At 45.9% G+C, this 16312-nt stretch overlaps 1 protein-coding gene across 1 annotated transcript; it reads right to left on the bottom strand.

Moving 5' to 3' along the window:
- Positions 1 to 13015: 13015 nt before the first annotated feature.
- LOC147887143 (ent-kaurene oxidase 2-like) lies at positions 13016 to 16049 on the bottom strand. The gene is made up of 9 exons (XM_087394664.1): positions 16018 to 16049; positions 15357 to 15544; positions 15059 to 15219; positions 14826 to 14973; positions 14520 to 14683; positions 14163 to 14414; positions 13879 to 14040; positions 13553 to 13747; positions 13016 to 13446 (listed from the first exon to the last, which is right to left on the bottom strand). The coding sequence occupies exons 2-9, from the start codon at positions 15535 to 15537 to the stop codon at positions 13102 to 13104; spliced, it is 1608 nt and encodes a 535-aa protein (XP_087250790.1). The 5' UTR covers positions 15538 to 15544; positions 16018 to 16049; the 3' UTR covers positions 13016 to 13101.
- Between the last annotated feature and the right edge of the window lie 263 nt (positions 16050 to 16312).

The raw sequence follows: 16312 nt of genomic DNA, 5'->3' as shown, positions 1-16312 counted from the left end.
CTTGGGTTCATCAGCACGGATCACTTCTGTCATCAAAGCATAGTTGACCAAGTGTTCCTGCACCCTTCTTTGCTCCTCTAATCTCTTGGACCGGCGGTGTTCGAATAGTTCCTCCTCAATGGCTAGAGGTTCTCTGCCATCCAAAAGCTGCTTTACCCACTTCAGGAAGGGCCGTTGCCATTGTGGTTCTGCAGGCTCCTCTTCCTCTTCTTTATCTTGAATCCTCCCAAGCACCGTTGGGGGAGTTCGGTTTGCTGTTGGTGGTTGTACTGGATGGATATCCTGGTCCTGATTGTTTGGGAAGGAAGCATCCTCCTCCAATTGATGCGGCTATTCTGAGAAGACCACATCATGACTTACTATTACCTTCTTGGTAACAGGGTTATAGAGATGGTAACCCTTTGCCTCTTCACTGTAGCCCAAGAAAATACACTTTCGGCTCTTCGGTTCCCATTTGGTCTTGTTAGCATCAGGGACATGCGCAAAACAATCACATCCAAAAACTCTGAAATGTGCAGCTGAAGGTATCTTACCTAAAAAGGCCTGCAATGGAGTCATCCCGTTCACAGCCTTCATGTAGCTACAATTCAAAATGTAACCTGCCGTGTTACATGCTTCAGCCCAGAAAGTCTTTGGCAAATCTTTCCCTTTCATCATACTCCTGCCCATTTTGCAGATGATGGGCATCTTGCTTTCTGCTACTCCATTTTGTTGTGATGTATGTGGCGGGGGTTTCTGCCTCTTAATCCTGTGACTTTTGCAGTAACTTTCGAATTCAACAGCTCTATCTAATCTCAACTTCTTCACCTTCCTCCCCGTTTCTTTCTCGACCATTACATGCCATTCTTTGAACTTACTAAAAGCCTCATCTTTAGTCTTTAGGAAGTATATCCATATCCTTCTACTGTAGTTGTCGATCAGTGTCATGAAGTAGTAGGAACCACCCAAAGCTTCCGTCTCCATCTTTCTGCAAAGGTCTATGTGAACGAGCTCTAGAGGAGCCTTTGCCCTGTTGGCCTCTGAAGGAAAGGGCTGCCAATGCTACTTGCCCATCATGCAAGCTTCACATACATCGGGCAGATCTGTAATTTCTGGTAGGTCTACAATCATTCCACTTTTATGCATCTCCTTAAAAGAACTAAGGTTTAAATGACCAAACCTCTCATGCCACAACTTAGTGTTCTTCACATCGGCTTGAGCACTGAAAGCTAAGAGTTCGTAGATGTTGTGCTATGTACCTTTACCAATGACCTTCCCTTGAAGATCCAGAATCTATGCACCATTCTTATCGAATTGAACTTTGAGGTCCCGATCCGTGATCGCAGAATCGGACAAGAAGTTCCTCTTGATATCTGGCACATAAAGAACATCGGACAACTGTTTTACAACTCCATCTGACTTGAGAGCAATCATACCTTTTCCTTTTGCTGGACATTTTGCATCATTGCCGATTGCTACCAGGATGTCATTCCCTACCGAATGTAGAGAGGTATACTAGTCCTTCCAACTGGTCATGTGGCGCGATGCACCACTATCAATAATCTAAGGTTCATTCGTAGGTACATGAACTACCTCCGTGCAAATCTCCTCAGTTGCTACAAATAGCTCTACTGGTACTGCTTGCGCGCTATTGCTGGACTCTTTCTTTACTCCATTCTTCTCATCTGCAATCTTCTTCTGGCACTCATTCTGCTTGTGCCCTGCCTTGTTGCAATAAAAGCACTTGATCTTCTTCTTTCTCTTTTTATCATCAGAAGAAGATGATGGTTACTAGAGTCCTTACCCTTACCTTTCTTTGATCCAACATAGAAAGCCGAATCGTCTCTAGTCCTTATCTTTTGACGCATCTCCTCCTCTATAAGCATTGCATTGAAATCCTCAAAGTTGAGGGGCGGATTTCTGTTCTGCATATTCAGCACTGTAACAAGACCGTCGTACTTTGGTGGGAGAATCCGTATGAACCTTCATGCTAGATTCTCGCTAGTGATGGTGATGCCAATTGCAGTCATCTGATCGTGCAGATTCTTCACCCTGGTGATGAACTTCTCTGTCGCTTCAGACTCAGAGAGTTTCTCGTTCACGAATTGAGTCTCTAGATTCTGAGTCCGCATCTAATTTGTGGTATCGTACTGATTATTCCCTCTCTCTCTCTCTCTCTCTCTCTCTCTCCTCCCACCTCCCACTTCTCACCTCGCAATCTGCGACCGTCGTGCTCTCTGCCCGCTCGCCATCCCCATGTGCCTGCCCTTGTCCATCGTGCCCTTACACTACGTGCCACTTGCCATCCATGCCACCCACTCTCGTAGGTCATGCCATGCCGTTGTTCCTCTATGCTCGTGCCAATGCCCGTCGTCGATGTCGAACCTGCATCGCCACTGCACCTTCATGCCTATGGCCGCCATTGATCCCGTTGCATGCCTATAGCTGCCTGATGTCCCCCGCTGCCATCTCTGCTAATGCCGCCATTGTGCTGCATGCCTACTGCTGCCTCCTTCCCCTCGCACTCCATTCCCCCTCGCGCACCATGCCACACCACCATGGCCTTCCTCGCTCCTTCGTCGTGCTGTGCCCCTCCCAGAGCCGTGCCTTGTGCTTCACACACTGTATCCAACCGCCACTCCTCGCACTTTGCAACCCGCTCTGAGCATCACACCACGCTAGCCTCTTTGTGCGCCCGCTGCTAGCCTCGCGCACCATGCCTTCCCACGGGCTCCGTTTGCTATTGCGACTGTACCCTACAATGCTACTCCATCTCAAACTTCCCCTCCCCGCCTTACTTTCTACACTACCTTCCTAGCAACCCTTCCTTCTCCTAGGGCACTGCACTGCCATTTCACCCCCTAAGCCGGCAGTCGTTCTTCTGCAACGATTACTCTGGGTTTTATCAAATCAGAACTGTTGAGGAGGATGTGATCAAAACCACATCTGCCACACCCTGGGGGACGTTTGCATTCAAGGTGATGCCATTTGGCCTCACCAATGCTCTTGCTACCTTTCAAAGGTTTATGCAGATGGTGTTTGCTCCTTATTTGGGGGTTTTCTTGGAGGTGTTTTTAGATGATTTTTGTATATTCTCAGCACATAAGGAGCACGCCATGAAGGTTAGGATGGCCTTCCAAAGAGTCAATGATGCGAATGGCAATCTCAACCCTAATAAATACACCATTGGAGCCACTCAAGGGAGGTTACTAGGACATATTGTCTCATCCGAGGGCATCAAGCCTGACCCCGAAAAGGTAGAAGCTATCCTCAAGCTCTCCCCACCAACAACCGAACGTTGGGTATGTTCATTTTTCAATCTAGCAAGATTCTATGGTGAGCACACTCTAGCGGGTATTTTTCTCCAACAAGGGGAGGATCGGTTCATGTACACTGTGCAGTTTGCTTCTCAACAATTGCTCGAAACTAAATGGTGCTACTCTGAGGCTAACAAGCATCCTTGTTTTTGGTGTTCTACATTGAGAAATTTAAGCATTATGTGGCTGGAAAGTCCTTCATTATAATCTCTAGCAAAATTGTCTTGCAAAGCAGGCTCTTCAATCACTAAATCCCATGGGCTGGTTGGCCAAATGGTTGGCAATTCTACAAGAATATGATTTTTCTTTCAAAATTGTATAGAGGAGTTCCAAATTGAAGAATGTTTTGATTGATTTAGAGGAGTGCCTTGATGTAAACCTTGTAGCGGCCATAGAAGTGGGGGATCCATGGTATGGTGGTATCTATAGGTTTCTTACCGCTTTCTCCTTTCCTCTAGAAAGTACTAGCTATGAGAGAAAGAAGATCTGCCAAGATAGTAAGCGCTACACTCTCTTTGATGGGGTATTGTACTGTCAAGGCATGGATGGGGTACTAAGATGGGCCATTGATGCAGATGAAGTGCCTCAAATATTGAAGCATTACCATGATGGATTTTGTGGAGGCCACTATGCCGATGACTATACAGCTAAGAAGATTTTACATGCTGGGTACTATTGGCCGACCTTGTTCAAGGATGTCACTATGTATTGCAAAACTTGTGAACCATGTCAATTCTTTGGTAGGAAGGATTTGCGACCTGGGCAACATCACCAGTGATGTCCATCCATCCATTTCAGAAGTAGGGAATAGATTTTGTCTGGCCCTTGCCCATGACTACCCGCAAAAAGAAGTATCTTTTGGTAGCCACTCATTATGTTACAAAGTGGGCTAAAGCTATTGCCCTCCCTGCTGCAAATGGTAAGGTAGTCTCATATTTCATATTTGAACGTATCTGCGCAAGTTTTGGGACACCCATGGACATAGTGTTTGATTACGGGAGTCCATTCTTAAATTAAGTAGTGGAGTTGCTCATGGATCGTATGGGTATTGATCATCGTGCTTCTAGCATCTATTATCTACCATCCATGGGACAAACGGAGCAGACCAATGGCCTCGTTTGTAAATCCATGGGAAAAATGGCCATAAGGTATAGGAGCCAATGGGATCTGAAGGTCACTGAAGCCGTGTGGGCTTACAACTTCTGTCTATCCATCTCTTCTCTCTTTATCCCTCTCTTCTCTCTCTCTATCTATCTATCTCTATCTCTTCTCTCTCTCTCTCTCTCTTTCTCTCTCTCTCTCTCTCTCTCTCTCTGCTATAGAGAAGGGAGCTTGGATGCATCAGCCCAGACATGCCAGAGTTTGTACTCTCTGCAACTTGCTATCAGTTGAGATCATCTTTTTACATGTCATCATGGGAACTCATAGATTCCTAACCCCCTCTTTTTGAGGAGACTTTCTTTGCATTGTATTGAGATGGTCCCATGGGTCATTTTTGGCCCCCCGTGGATATTAATTTGAATTCTACTTCTACTTGTACTTCTCTCTCTCTCTCTCTCTCTCTCTCTCTCTCTCTATCTATCTATCTATCTCTCTCTCTCTCTACCTATCTATCCACTCTCTCTCTATCTCTCTCTTCTCTCTCTATCTCTCTCTTCTCCCTCTCTCTTGTCTCTCTCTATCTCTCTCTTATCCCTCCCTCCGTCCCTCTCTCTCTACTTAATTTTCAATGCACTTTGGCTTCTACACTTGTGAGCCTTGCTCTTCCTTCTATTTTCAGCTCTTAGAACCTGTATCCTCACTTTCTCTCTCTTTTCCCCTTGATTGGAAGTCATTTCTACACCCCTGGGGACCTGGGTAGAGGATAGGTTCAAGAAAGATGTTGCCCCTCTTCCATGGACAATAGGTATGGATATCCTAACTTCCTTTTTGTTTGCTTTTGCTTTTGCCCCTCTTCCATGGACAGTGGGTATGGATATCCTAACTTCCTATTTCTGGCTTCCACACTTGTGAGCCTTGCTCTTCCTTCTATTTTCAGCTCTCAGAATTTGTACCCTCACTCTCTCTCTTTTCCCCTTGATTGGAAGTCATTTCTACACCCCTGGGGATTTGGGCAGACGATAGATTCAAGAAAGAGCTTGCCCCTCTTCGATGGACACTGGGTATGGATATCCTAACTTGAGAGAGGGAGAGAGAGAGCTCCCTAGAAAACTCAATCGGCATGGAAGCCATGGTACACTTCTCCTCCGTGGATCATGCGATGCCAATGCGAGCGTCGTAGATCCGTTGTGGATCCCATCATGATGTGCCACATCAACGGGCCATCTCACGACACGTCATCTCGCTTGGTCGTGGATCTCGCTGTGATTAGCCCGTGCCACCACGTGCCAATGTTGGTAGATTGCAATTCGACCAGCACGCGCGAGACTGGATTGGTCAATGGTCACTGAAGGACATCCTCATCAGTCAAAGCAGGGGACAGAGATGGACACATGGCAGCATACCTATTGCCTTGTAGCCACCTCTACTATTGCTCATTCAATCAAAGCAAGGGACACGTGGCAACATACCTAGTGCCTTGTAGCCGCCTCTGCCATTGCTCATTTCTCCTTCTTGCTGAGAAGAGGACTCCCCTTTGAGGGGCACGTGGTGTAGCCTTTGATGGGCATGTGGACTCTTCAAAATGAGTAAGTATAGATAGAAGTATGACTATCTTCCCTTGATGTCTCCATCTCTACATTCCACCTCCTATCATGTACATGCTCCTCTTCCCCCTCTCCCTTCCCCCTTGTGCCATAGTATCCTTCTTCATCCCTGTTAACGCTCCTCCCCTCACGTTCCCCTTCTCCCATGGCTCTCGAGCGTCGCCATGTCCAACATCTGGCCTCATGTGTTGATTTCTTTTCTTGTTAATATTACACCTGAAGGATTTTTTCTCCATGTTATTATCATGTTCACCTTGATGGTTATTATGAATATAATTTCAATGCTAGTTTTTTGGTTTATGGTGAGATGCCCAATCCTCATTAAAAGGGGTTAGAAGTAGGCATCACATTCGAAGTAAACAACTCTAGTGAAGCATCATTTAAAGCATGTGCAAGTAAAAATGAGGTAAAACTAGTGTATAAGACACATAGACTTTGTCAAGCTATAGTTAGGCTTTCAACAACTATTAGGGGTTCAAAATTTCCAACACAATATAATATATGGATAGCCATATTTTCTCAATGTAATATGACATAAAGTCCACATTGTTTTGAAAGTTAGGGGTGTTCCATCTCCTTTTTATGTTCCCACATACAAAACAAACAATCCTTTGAAATCTTAGAAAAAGCCAATTATTGGATTGACGGTTGAAGATGACTATTTGAAGAGGTAATCCTTTAAAATTTCAAGGAAAATCCTCTTAATTTCAAGAAAAAGTTATATGTACAGATAGAGATAAAGATGGAGATTGAAGAGAAGTGCAGCGATAGGAGATGAGGTTGGAGATGATACGAATGGGAGCCTGAGCAGCGGGGCGGTTTTTCAAGGGGCGGGGAGCAAGAGCTGGCTGGGGAGAAAGATAAAGTAGAGATGGAGATGGATGCAAATGGAAATGGAGATGCAGAGAAGTGCAGCGAAAGGGTATGGGGTTGGAGATGATGAAGAGGGGAGCATGAGCAGCGAGGTGGTTTTTCAAGCAGGAAATGGAGATGGAGATGGAGAGAATCAGTGTAGCGACAGGAAATGGAGCATGAGCAGCGAGGTGATTGGAGATGGAGATAGAGGGAGATGGAGAGAAGTGCAGCGACATGATATGGGGAGGGAGATGAGATGGCCGGAAGTGGAGAAACATAGAAGTTTTAGGACCTCCTTAGTCCACCGGAACTGACAGATCTGCAAATGGTTGCTCCAAACTTGAGTTCCAACACCTAGGCAAAAAACGCAGAAACTGACACAGTGAGTCAGAAATCCAATGAAATGATCCCAGATTCAAGAATGAAGGTGTTTCCAAGCTCCCGAAGTGAAGTGGACACCAAAAGCAAGCAATAGTTGCTTCTACAAGTCAATACGGAGTCTCTGTCATCGAACGGAACAGGGAAAAGCTCAAAAAACGACTTTTTCTTTGAAACCACTTAACAGGCTCTCAAAACCACTTCGCAAAGCCAAAGTAACTTTTGCAAAGGTTCCTCCAAGGTCTCTGCAGACTCGGATGCAAGTAAAGTCGCACACAAAGCTTCCCACAGAGCTTCTCCTTCCTCCCACAAAGCTGCTGAGCTTCAAGCATTCACGCACGCTCAGCTAGATCACCCGAGCTCTGATACCAGTTGAGAGTGCTCTCAATGGAAGCAAGAACGGAAGAAGGAGAGAGAGAGACAGAGAGCCATACAAGTTTTGGTGGGTGCAGAACCACCCTAATCTTCTTTTTCATTCATTTATATATGTGTTTGAGTATTGTACATAACCGGGGTAAAGGCACAGTGACCTTTAACCCCCACAGTAACAAGACCGTCGTACTTTGGTGGGAGAATCTGTATGCACCTTTGTGCTAGATTCTCGCTAATGATGGTGATGCCAATCACAGTCATCTGATCACGCAGATTCTTCACCTTGGTGATGAACTTCTCTGTCGCTTTAGACTCAGAGAGTTTCTTGTTCGCGAATTGAGTCTCTAGATTCTGAATCCGCGTCTGATTCGTGGTATCGTACTGATTATTCCTCTCTCTCTCTCTCTCTCTCCCCCCCCTCACCTCCCACCTCCCACTTCTCACCTCGCAATCTGTGACCATCGTGCTCTTTGCCCGCTCGCCATACCCGTGTGCCTGCCCTCGCCCATCGTGCCCTTGCATTGCGTGCCACTTGCCATCCATGCCGCCCACTCTCATAGGCCATGCCATGCCGTTGTTCCTCTATGCTCGTGCCAACGCCCCCCGTCAACGTCGAACCTGCATCGCCACTGCACCTTCATGCCTACGCCTACCACTGATCCCGTTGCATGCCTATAGCTGCCTGATGTCCCCCGCTGCCATCGCTGCTAATGCTGCCATTGTGCTGCATGCCTACTGTTGCCTCCTTCCCCTCGCACTCCATTCCCCCTCGCGCACCATGCCACACCACCATGGCCTTCCTCGCTCCTCCATCGTTCCATGCCCCTCCCAAAGCCGTGCCTTGTGCTTCACACACTGTACCCAACCGCCACTCCTCGCACTTTGCACCCCGCTCTGAGCATCGCACCACGCTAGCCTCTTTGTGCGCCCGCTGCTAGCCTCGTGCACCGTGCCTTCCCACGAGCTCCGTTTGCTGCTGCGACTGCACCCTACAACGCTGCTCCACCTCAAGCTTCCCCTCCCCGCCTTGCTTTCTACACTACCTCCCCAGGCACCCCTTCCTTCTCCTAGGGCACTGCACTGCCATTTCACCCCCTAAGCCGGCGGTCGTTCTTCTACGACGATTACTCTGGGTTTTATCAAATCAGAACTGCTGAGGAGGATGTGCTCAAAACCACATCTGCCACACCCTGGGGGACGTTTGCATTCAAGGTGATGCCATTTGGCCTCACCAATGCTCTTGCTACCTTTCAAAGATTTCTGCAGATGGTGTTTTCTCCTTACTTGGGGGTTTTCTTGGAGGTGTTTTTAGATGATTTTTGTATATTCTCAGCACATAAGGAGCACGCCATGAAGGTTAGGATGGCCTTCCAAAGAGTCGATGATTCGAATGGCAATCTCAACCCTGATAAATACACCATTGGAGCCACTCAAGGGAGGTTACTGGGACATATTGTCTCATCTGAGGGCATCAAGCCTGACCCCGAAAAGGTAGAAGCTATCCTCAAGCTCTCCCCACCAACAATCAAACGTTGGGTATGTTCATTTGTCAATCTAGCAAGATACTATCGCCGCTTCATTGATCAATATCCTACTTTGATGCGACCCATGACTATGGTGTTAAAAGATGGGGTTGATTTCTCTTGGGATGAGGATTGTGATCAAGGGTTTGTACAAATCAAGAATGCTCTAGCTTCAGAACCCATTCTACGCAATCCTGATTGGTCAAAGACTTTCTATATCAATCTTGGGTTTGGTGAGCACACTCTGGCGGGTATTTTTCTACAGCAAGGGGAGGATCGGTTCATGTACACTGTGCGGTTTGCTTCTGAACAATTGCTCAAAACTAAACGGTGCTACTCTGAGGCTAACAAGCATGCCTTGTTTTTGGTATTCTACATTGAGAAATTTAAGCATTATGTGGCTCGAAAGTCCTTCATTATAATCTCTAGCAAAATTGTCTTGCAAAGCAGGCTCTTCAATCACTTAATCCCATGGGCTGGTTGGCCAAATGGTTGGCAATTCTACAAGAATATGATTTTTCTTTCAAAATTGTAAATTTAGGGGGTTGTTCCAACTTGAAGAATGTTTTGATTGATTTAGAGGAGTGCCTCGATGTAAACCTTGTAGCGGCCATAGAAGTGGGGGATCCATGGTATGGTGGTATCTACAGGTTTCTAACTGCTTTCTCCTTTCCTCTAGAAAGTACTAGCTATGAGAGAAAGAAGATCCGCAAAGATAGTAAGCGCTACACTCTCTTTGATGGGGTATTGTACCGTCAAGGCATGGATGGGGTACTAAGACGGGCCATTGATGCAGATGAAGTGCCTCAGATATTGAAGCATTACCATGATGGATTTTGTGGAGGCCACTATGCCGGTGACTATACAGCTAAGAAGATTTTACATGCTGGGTACTATTGGCCGACCTTGTTCAAGGATGTCACTATGTATTGCAAAACTTGTGAACCATGTCAATTCTTTGGTAGGAAGGATTTGCGACCTAGGCAACATCACCAGTGATGTCCATCCATCCATTTCAGAAGTAGGGAATAGATTTTGTATGGCCCCTGCCCATGACTACCCGCAAAAAGAAGTATCTTTTGGTAGCCACTCATTATGTTACAAAGTGGGCTAAAGCTATTGCCCTCCCTGCTGCAAATGGTAAGGTAGTTTCAGATTTCATATTTGAACGTATCTGCGCAAGTTTTGGGACACCCATGGACATAGTGTTTGATTACGGGAGTCCATTCTTAAATGAAGTAGTGGAGTTGCTCATGGATCGTATGGGTATTGATCATCACGCTTCTAGCATCTATTATCTACCATCCATGGGACAAACGGAGCAGACCAATGGCCTCGTTTGTAAATCCATGGGAAAAATGGCCACAAGGTATAGGAGCCAGTGGGATCAGAAGGTCACTGAAGCCGTGTGGGCTTACAACTTCTGTCTATCCATCTCTTCTCTCTTTATCCCTCTCTTCTCTCTCTCTCTATCTATCTATCTCTATCTCTTCTCTCTCTCTCTCTCTCTCTCTCTCTCTCTCTTTCTCTCTCTCTCTCTCTCTCTCTCTCTCTCTCCCTCTCTCTCTCTTTGCTATAGAGAAGGGAGCTTGGACGCATCAGCCCAGACACGCCAGAGTTTGTACTCTCTGCGACTTGCAGTCAGTTGAGATCAACTTTTTACATGTCATCATGGGAACTCATAGATTCCTAACCCCCTCTTTCTGAGGAGACTTTCTTTGCACTGTATTGAGATGGTCCCATGGGTCATTTTTGGCCCCCTGTGGATATTAATTTGAATTCTACTTCTACTTGTACTTCTCTCTCTCTCTCTCTCTCTCTCTTCCTCTCTCTCTCTCTCTCTCTCTCTATATATATATATCTATCTATCTATTTATCTATCTATCTATCTCTCTATCTATCTATCTACTCTCTCTCTATCTCTCTCTTCTCTCTCTATCTCTCTCTTCTCCCTATCTCTTGTCTCTCTCTCTCTCTCTCTATCCAATTTTCAGTGCACTTTGGCTTCTACACTTGTGAGCCTTGCTCTTCCTTCTATTTTCAGCTCTCAGAACATGTATCCTCACTTTCTCTCTCTTTTCCCCTTGATTGGAAGTCATTTTTACACCCCTGGGGACTTGGGTAGAGGATAGGTTCAAGAAAGAGGTTGCCCCTCTTCCATGGACACGGGGTATGGATATCCTAACTTTCTTTTTGTTTGCTTTTGCTTTTGCCCCTCTTCCATGGACAGTGGGTATGGATATCCTAACTTCCTATTTCTGGCTTCCACACTTGTGAGCCTTGCTCTTCCTTCTATTTTCAGCTCTCAGAATCTGTACCCTCACTCTCTCTCTTTTCCCCTTGATTGGAAGTCATTTCTACACCCCTGGGGACTTGGGCAGAGGATAGGTTCAAGAAAGAGCTTGCCCCTCTTCCATGGACAATGGGTATGGATATCCTAACTTGAGAGAGGGAGAGAGAGAGCTCCCTAGTAAAGTCAATTGGCATGGAAGCTGGGGTACACTTCTCCTTCGTGGATCATGCGATGCCAACGCGAGCGTCGTAGATCTGTTGAGGATCCCATCATGATGTGCCACATCAACGGGCCATCTCACGACACGTCATCCCGCTTGGTCATGGATCTCATTGTGATTAGCCCGTGCACGGCTTGATAACCACCACATGCCAATGTTGGTAGACTGCAGTTCGACCAGCACATGTGAGAGTGGACTGGTCAATGGTCACTGCAGGACATCCTCATCAGTCAAAGTAGGGGACAGAGATGGACACATGGCAGCATACCTATTGCCTTGCAGCCACCTCTACTGTTGCTCATTCAATCAAAGGAGGGGACAGAGACGAACATGTGGCAACATACCTAGTGCCTTGCAGCCGCCTCTGCCATTGCTCATTTCTCCTTCTTGCTAAGAAGAGGACTCCCCTTTGAGGGGCACGTGGTGTAGCCTTTGACGGGCATGTGGACTCTTCAAAATAAGTAAGTATAGATAGAAGTATGACTATCTTGCCTTGATGTCTCCATCTCTACATTCCACCTCCCATCATGTACATGCTCCCATCATGTACATGCTCCTCTTCCCCCTCTCACTTCCCCCTTGTGCCATAGTATCCTTCTTCATCCCTGTTAACGCTCCTCCCCTCACGTTCCCCTTCTCCCATGGCTCTCGAGCGTCGCCATGTCCAACATCTGGCCTCATGTGTTGATTTCTTTTCTTGTTAATATTACACCTGAAGAAGTGATTTTTTTCTCCATGTTATTATCATGTTCACCTTGATGGTTATTATGAATATAATTTCAATGCTAGTTTTTTTGTTCTTATGGTGAGACGCCCAATCCTCATTAAAAGGGGTTAGAAGTAGGCATCACATTCAAAGTAAACAACTCTAGTGAAGCAGCATTTAAAGCATGTGCAAGTAAAATGAGGTAAAACTAGTGTATAAGACACATAGACTTTGTCAAGCTATAGTTAGGCTTTCAACAACTATTAAGGGTTCAAAATTTCCAACACAATATAATATATGGATAGCCATATTTGCTCAATGTAATATGACATAAAGTCCACATTGTTTTGAAAGTTAGGGGTGTTCCATCTCCTTTTTATGTTCCCACATGCAAAACAAACAATCCTTTGAAATCTTAGAAAAAGCCAATTATTGGATTGACGGTTGAAGATGACTATTTGAAGAGGTAATCCTTTAAAATTTCAAGGAAAATCCTCTTAATTTCAAGAAAAAGTTATATGTATGATGAATATCAAAGTGCTAAAGCCAACGGTATACAATCAACTTCATTATTTTAGGTGACTAAAGATCGTGCACATTGCAGTACTCATCGTTTGAGCAGTATAGTGTAATGAAAGAGACATCCCTCAGTCCAAAGACATAGAACCACGCCTTACATATTCTTTTGTCGACAGGATATGGAGATGGAGATGAGATGGCCGGAAGTGGAGAAAGAGCAACGAGGTGGGTTTTTCAAGGGCCGGGGAGGCGACGAGGATGGCGAGGGGTGGCGATGGCCTCAAGGGGATGGAGCTTGTGAGTGGTGAGGAAGACGGTGTCGATGATTCCTACGTTGGGGTCTTCTGGTGGAAGCGTCCATTTGAAGTGCTGCACACAGTAAGCTATGTTGGCTGGGATCACGTACATGGCTTGTGTCACCCCTGCGCACATCCTCTTTCCTGCTCCGAATGGTAGCGCCCTGTAGTCCTTGAACCCCAAGTCCAACTTCTCGTCTCCCAACACCCTCTCCGGATCCCACACCTCTGGCTTCTTCCACACTTGTGGATTGTAGTTGATCCCGTAGATGTTTACTACAATCTGCAACCACACACCCATCATATCTGTTACATACGAACAAGAATGTTTGTAACAGAATTGCGACGCTAGCTTATACGAAAGAATCATGCACAAAACAACTAATTACCTGTGATCCTTTCTTGACGTCGTAGCCACCCAGCTGAACGTCCTCCTCGACGTAACGGGGTGGAAGCAGAGGAATAGGAGGATATGCTCTCAGAGTTTCCTTCACTATGGCATCCAGATATTTCAATTTAGGCAGATCATCCTCCGTCACAAGCCTGGAGCCGACCACCTCGTTGATCTCCTGGTAGAGCTTCTCCTGCCATCGTCCAATTAATTTAGTAAGCACTCTGCTCTGTCACCGCAAAATTCATGAATCCAGATTTGACGTTTCATCGATCATATGCGCAAAATCTTGCCCTAGAGATATAGCCTTTACCCTCCCTTTACCTGCACTGCAGGGTTCTTGGCGATTTCGTACATTGCCCATTCGATCGTCACCAGTGTTGTATCTGCGCTTTCGATGATGGGCTCCCAAGCTGACATCTCGAGCTGCTTCTCGCTCAAGTGTTTTGCTTCAAGAAGCAGTGTGTCGAGGTAACAGTTCGGTTTCTGCATAGCAAGGAAAACGGCAGACTTGAGGAGACAACAACATTCATCACACTTGGCTTACAGATTTCCGATGTTTGGCCTAAAAACCAGGGAGGAAGCTGAGTTCTCGCTTGAGTTCTAACCTTCCCATTTGCGAGTAGCTCCCTCTGCTCGGCAATCAACGCGCGGATCACTGCCGATCTCTGGCCGGCCACGCCCTTCGCTTTGTCTTCCACTTCATTTGGAACCCATCTAAAAGCGGGGAAAAAGTCCCTCCAGTCGACATCGATAACTGTCTTAAGTGGAGTCATCACCATCATTTCGAACATCTCCCATCTAGATACGCTTCGGCCAAACTCCTTTACATACACAGAGTCGGGGTCTCGACCAAGCACCTACCATGCGAAAGCAGGTGTTAGATATTCAACCTCTTTGCAACTTGTCTTTGCTCAATCTAGCAACAGCCTGCATCAGGATGGCTTGACAGGCGAGTCATGTACCTGATGCATAGAAAAGGGAAACAGTGCTTTCTTGATGTAATTCCTGATGTTCGCATTGCCCGTTGATCCGGGGTATTTCTTAAGCTCGGCGTACATTTCATCGATCATTTGATACGAGGCCCTCTCGCGAAGTTGTCTGTTTGCTTTCTGCAATGTAGCCCACTCTCTACCATGAGTGCAGCTTACAAAATTATTGAGGCTGCGCTAAGTACAGTTTTACAACTCGACATGGTCCTGCAATTGTCCAACACTATGATCTTTCTGAGTATCTAATTCTCAAAAGACAATTTAACTGCGGAATTGGACCCAGAAGATTGGTCATGACCAACTTTTTCAGCATACGGTGCTCCTCCCCATAATCCGACATGGCCACCATGCATTTCTGGTTGGTGAGAATCCAAAGAGGCGTTGACATTTTCCTCGAAGAGATTGAGGAATATTTGGTGACCATTGCCTGTAAAATGAGAAGAATGTCAGTGTTTGTGAAAGAAGTCGTAGAGGCGTCTCAAACTTCCTTCCCGTGACTGAAAGATTTTCACCTCCTTTGCAATGTCGGAAGAAGTGATGACGACCAGACTGTCCACGCCGGTTTTGATTGAGAAAATGGGTCCAAACTTCTCAGCCCATTTTGTGAATGTTTTGTGGGGTTTCTTCTCAGTGAGCTGGAACAAATTGCCCACGATGGGAAGTCCTGGGACGGCTGCAAACAGAAGATAGCGTTTCAAAGCACAAGGCGAGCAAGGCCGTTTTCGGAGTAAGCGTTTCCAGAGACGAGAACAGAAGTTAAAATTAAAAAAGGAACGAGTTTCAACGAATCACGGGTCGTGAGCTGCAAACCTGGAGGAGGGCGTAGCTTTTTGCCGCCGAAGACCGCTTTTGTCAAGGCGAAGAGCAACCATATAGCGGCGACAGCAATGGCAACATTGATCGGGGAGAGATCGACACCCAAATAAGTTTGGGTGTAAGCTGAGGCTTGCAGGCGGAGCGATTCCAAATTCTCGACGAAGCTGGACACCATGGTGGCACTGCAGAACAAGTTCCAGATCGATATCAGTCAATAGGGAAAGAGACTTTGAGCTCCATGGAAGAAACTGAATGATTTGGCAGCTTTGAAGCAGCCAAGAGCAATTATATTGGAAGGAGACTGCGAATTCTCTGAAGTGAATTGCGATGCTGTAAGAGACGGTAAGTATGCAACGCTAGTGCTACCATGAATATATTCTCTGCAAGGAATCCATGCCATATGAACTGAGCAGCCTAAAGCAATCTGGAGCAGCTACTACTACCTCGACTATGAGAGGGTAAGCAACGGTAGTGCTACTACAGACAGTTGAGCTTGCTTGCGCTGTTGTGAGAAGAGCTCAACTAGAGAAGCTGTGATTGCTGCACGTAAGGCAGGTGAAGGATGGACTACTGCAGCAGTGAGACACAAAGCTCAGGAGCTAAACAAGATTGGAGTGAAGAGAAGAGGAAGTCAACAACAAGAGAGAAATCTTACCTCAGAGAGGCTCAACAAAGCTAAGGAGCTAAACAATATTAGAGAGGCTTAGGAGAGCTCAAAGATAAGGAGCTAAACAAGATTGGAGTGAAGAGAAGAGGAAGAGAGAAATCTTACATGGTTGATGTAAAGGCCCATTTACATCATGATGTAGAATATAAACTACCCTTCCTATAAACTATACTAGAATATAAACGACCCTTCCTATAAACCATGTAGAATATAAACTACCCTTCCTATAAACTATGTAGAATATAAACTATCCTTCCTATGAACTATGTAGAATATAAACCAC

This window comes from Dipteris shenzhenensis, chromosome 23 (assembly GCF_047967505.1).
Source record: "Dipteris shenzhenensis isolate YYH24624 ecotype China chromosome 23, Dip_SZ_1.0, whole genome shotgun sequence".
Lineage (NCBI taxonomy): Eukaryota > Viridiplantae > Streptophyta > Polypodiopsida > Gleicheniales > Dipteridaceae > Dipteris > Dipteris shenzhenensis.
The sequence above is the reverse complement of the archived record's forward strand: the minus strand, read 5'-3'. Positions and strand labels throughout refer to the sequence as shown.

What these genes read in the sequence shown, in the direction of transcription:
- LOC147887143 (XM_087394664.1), bottom strand. Translation starts at nt 15,537, where the DNA reads ATGGTGTCCAGCTTCGTCGAGAATTTGGAATCGCTCCGCCTGCAAGCC. An exon ending in CTTCCGACATTGCAAAGGAG is followed by an intron (nt 14,974 to 15,058) that starts GTGAAAATCTTT and finishes CTCATTTTACAG; the next exon opens with GCAATGGTCACCAAATATTC. An exon ending in ACGTCAAGAAAGGATCACAG is followed by an intron (nt 13,447 to 13,552) that starts GTAATTAGTTGT and finishes GTGTGGTTGCAG; the next exon opens with ATTGTAGTAAACATCTACGG.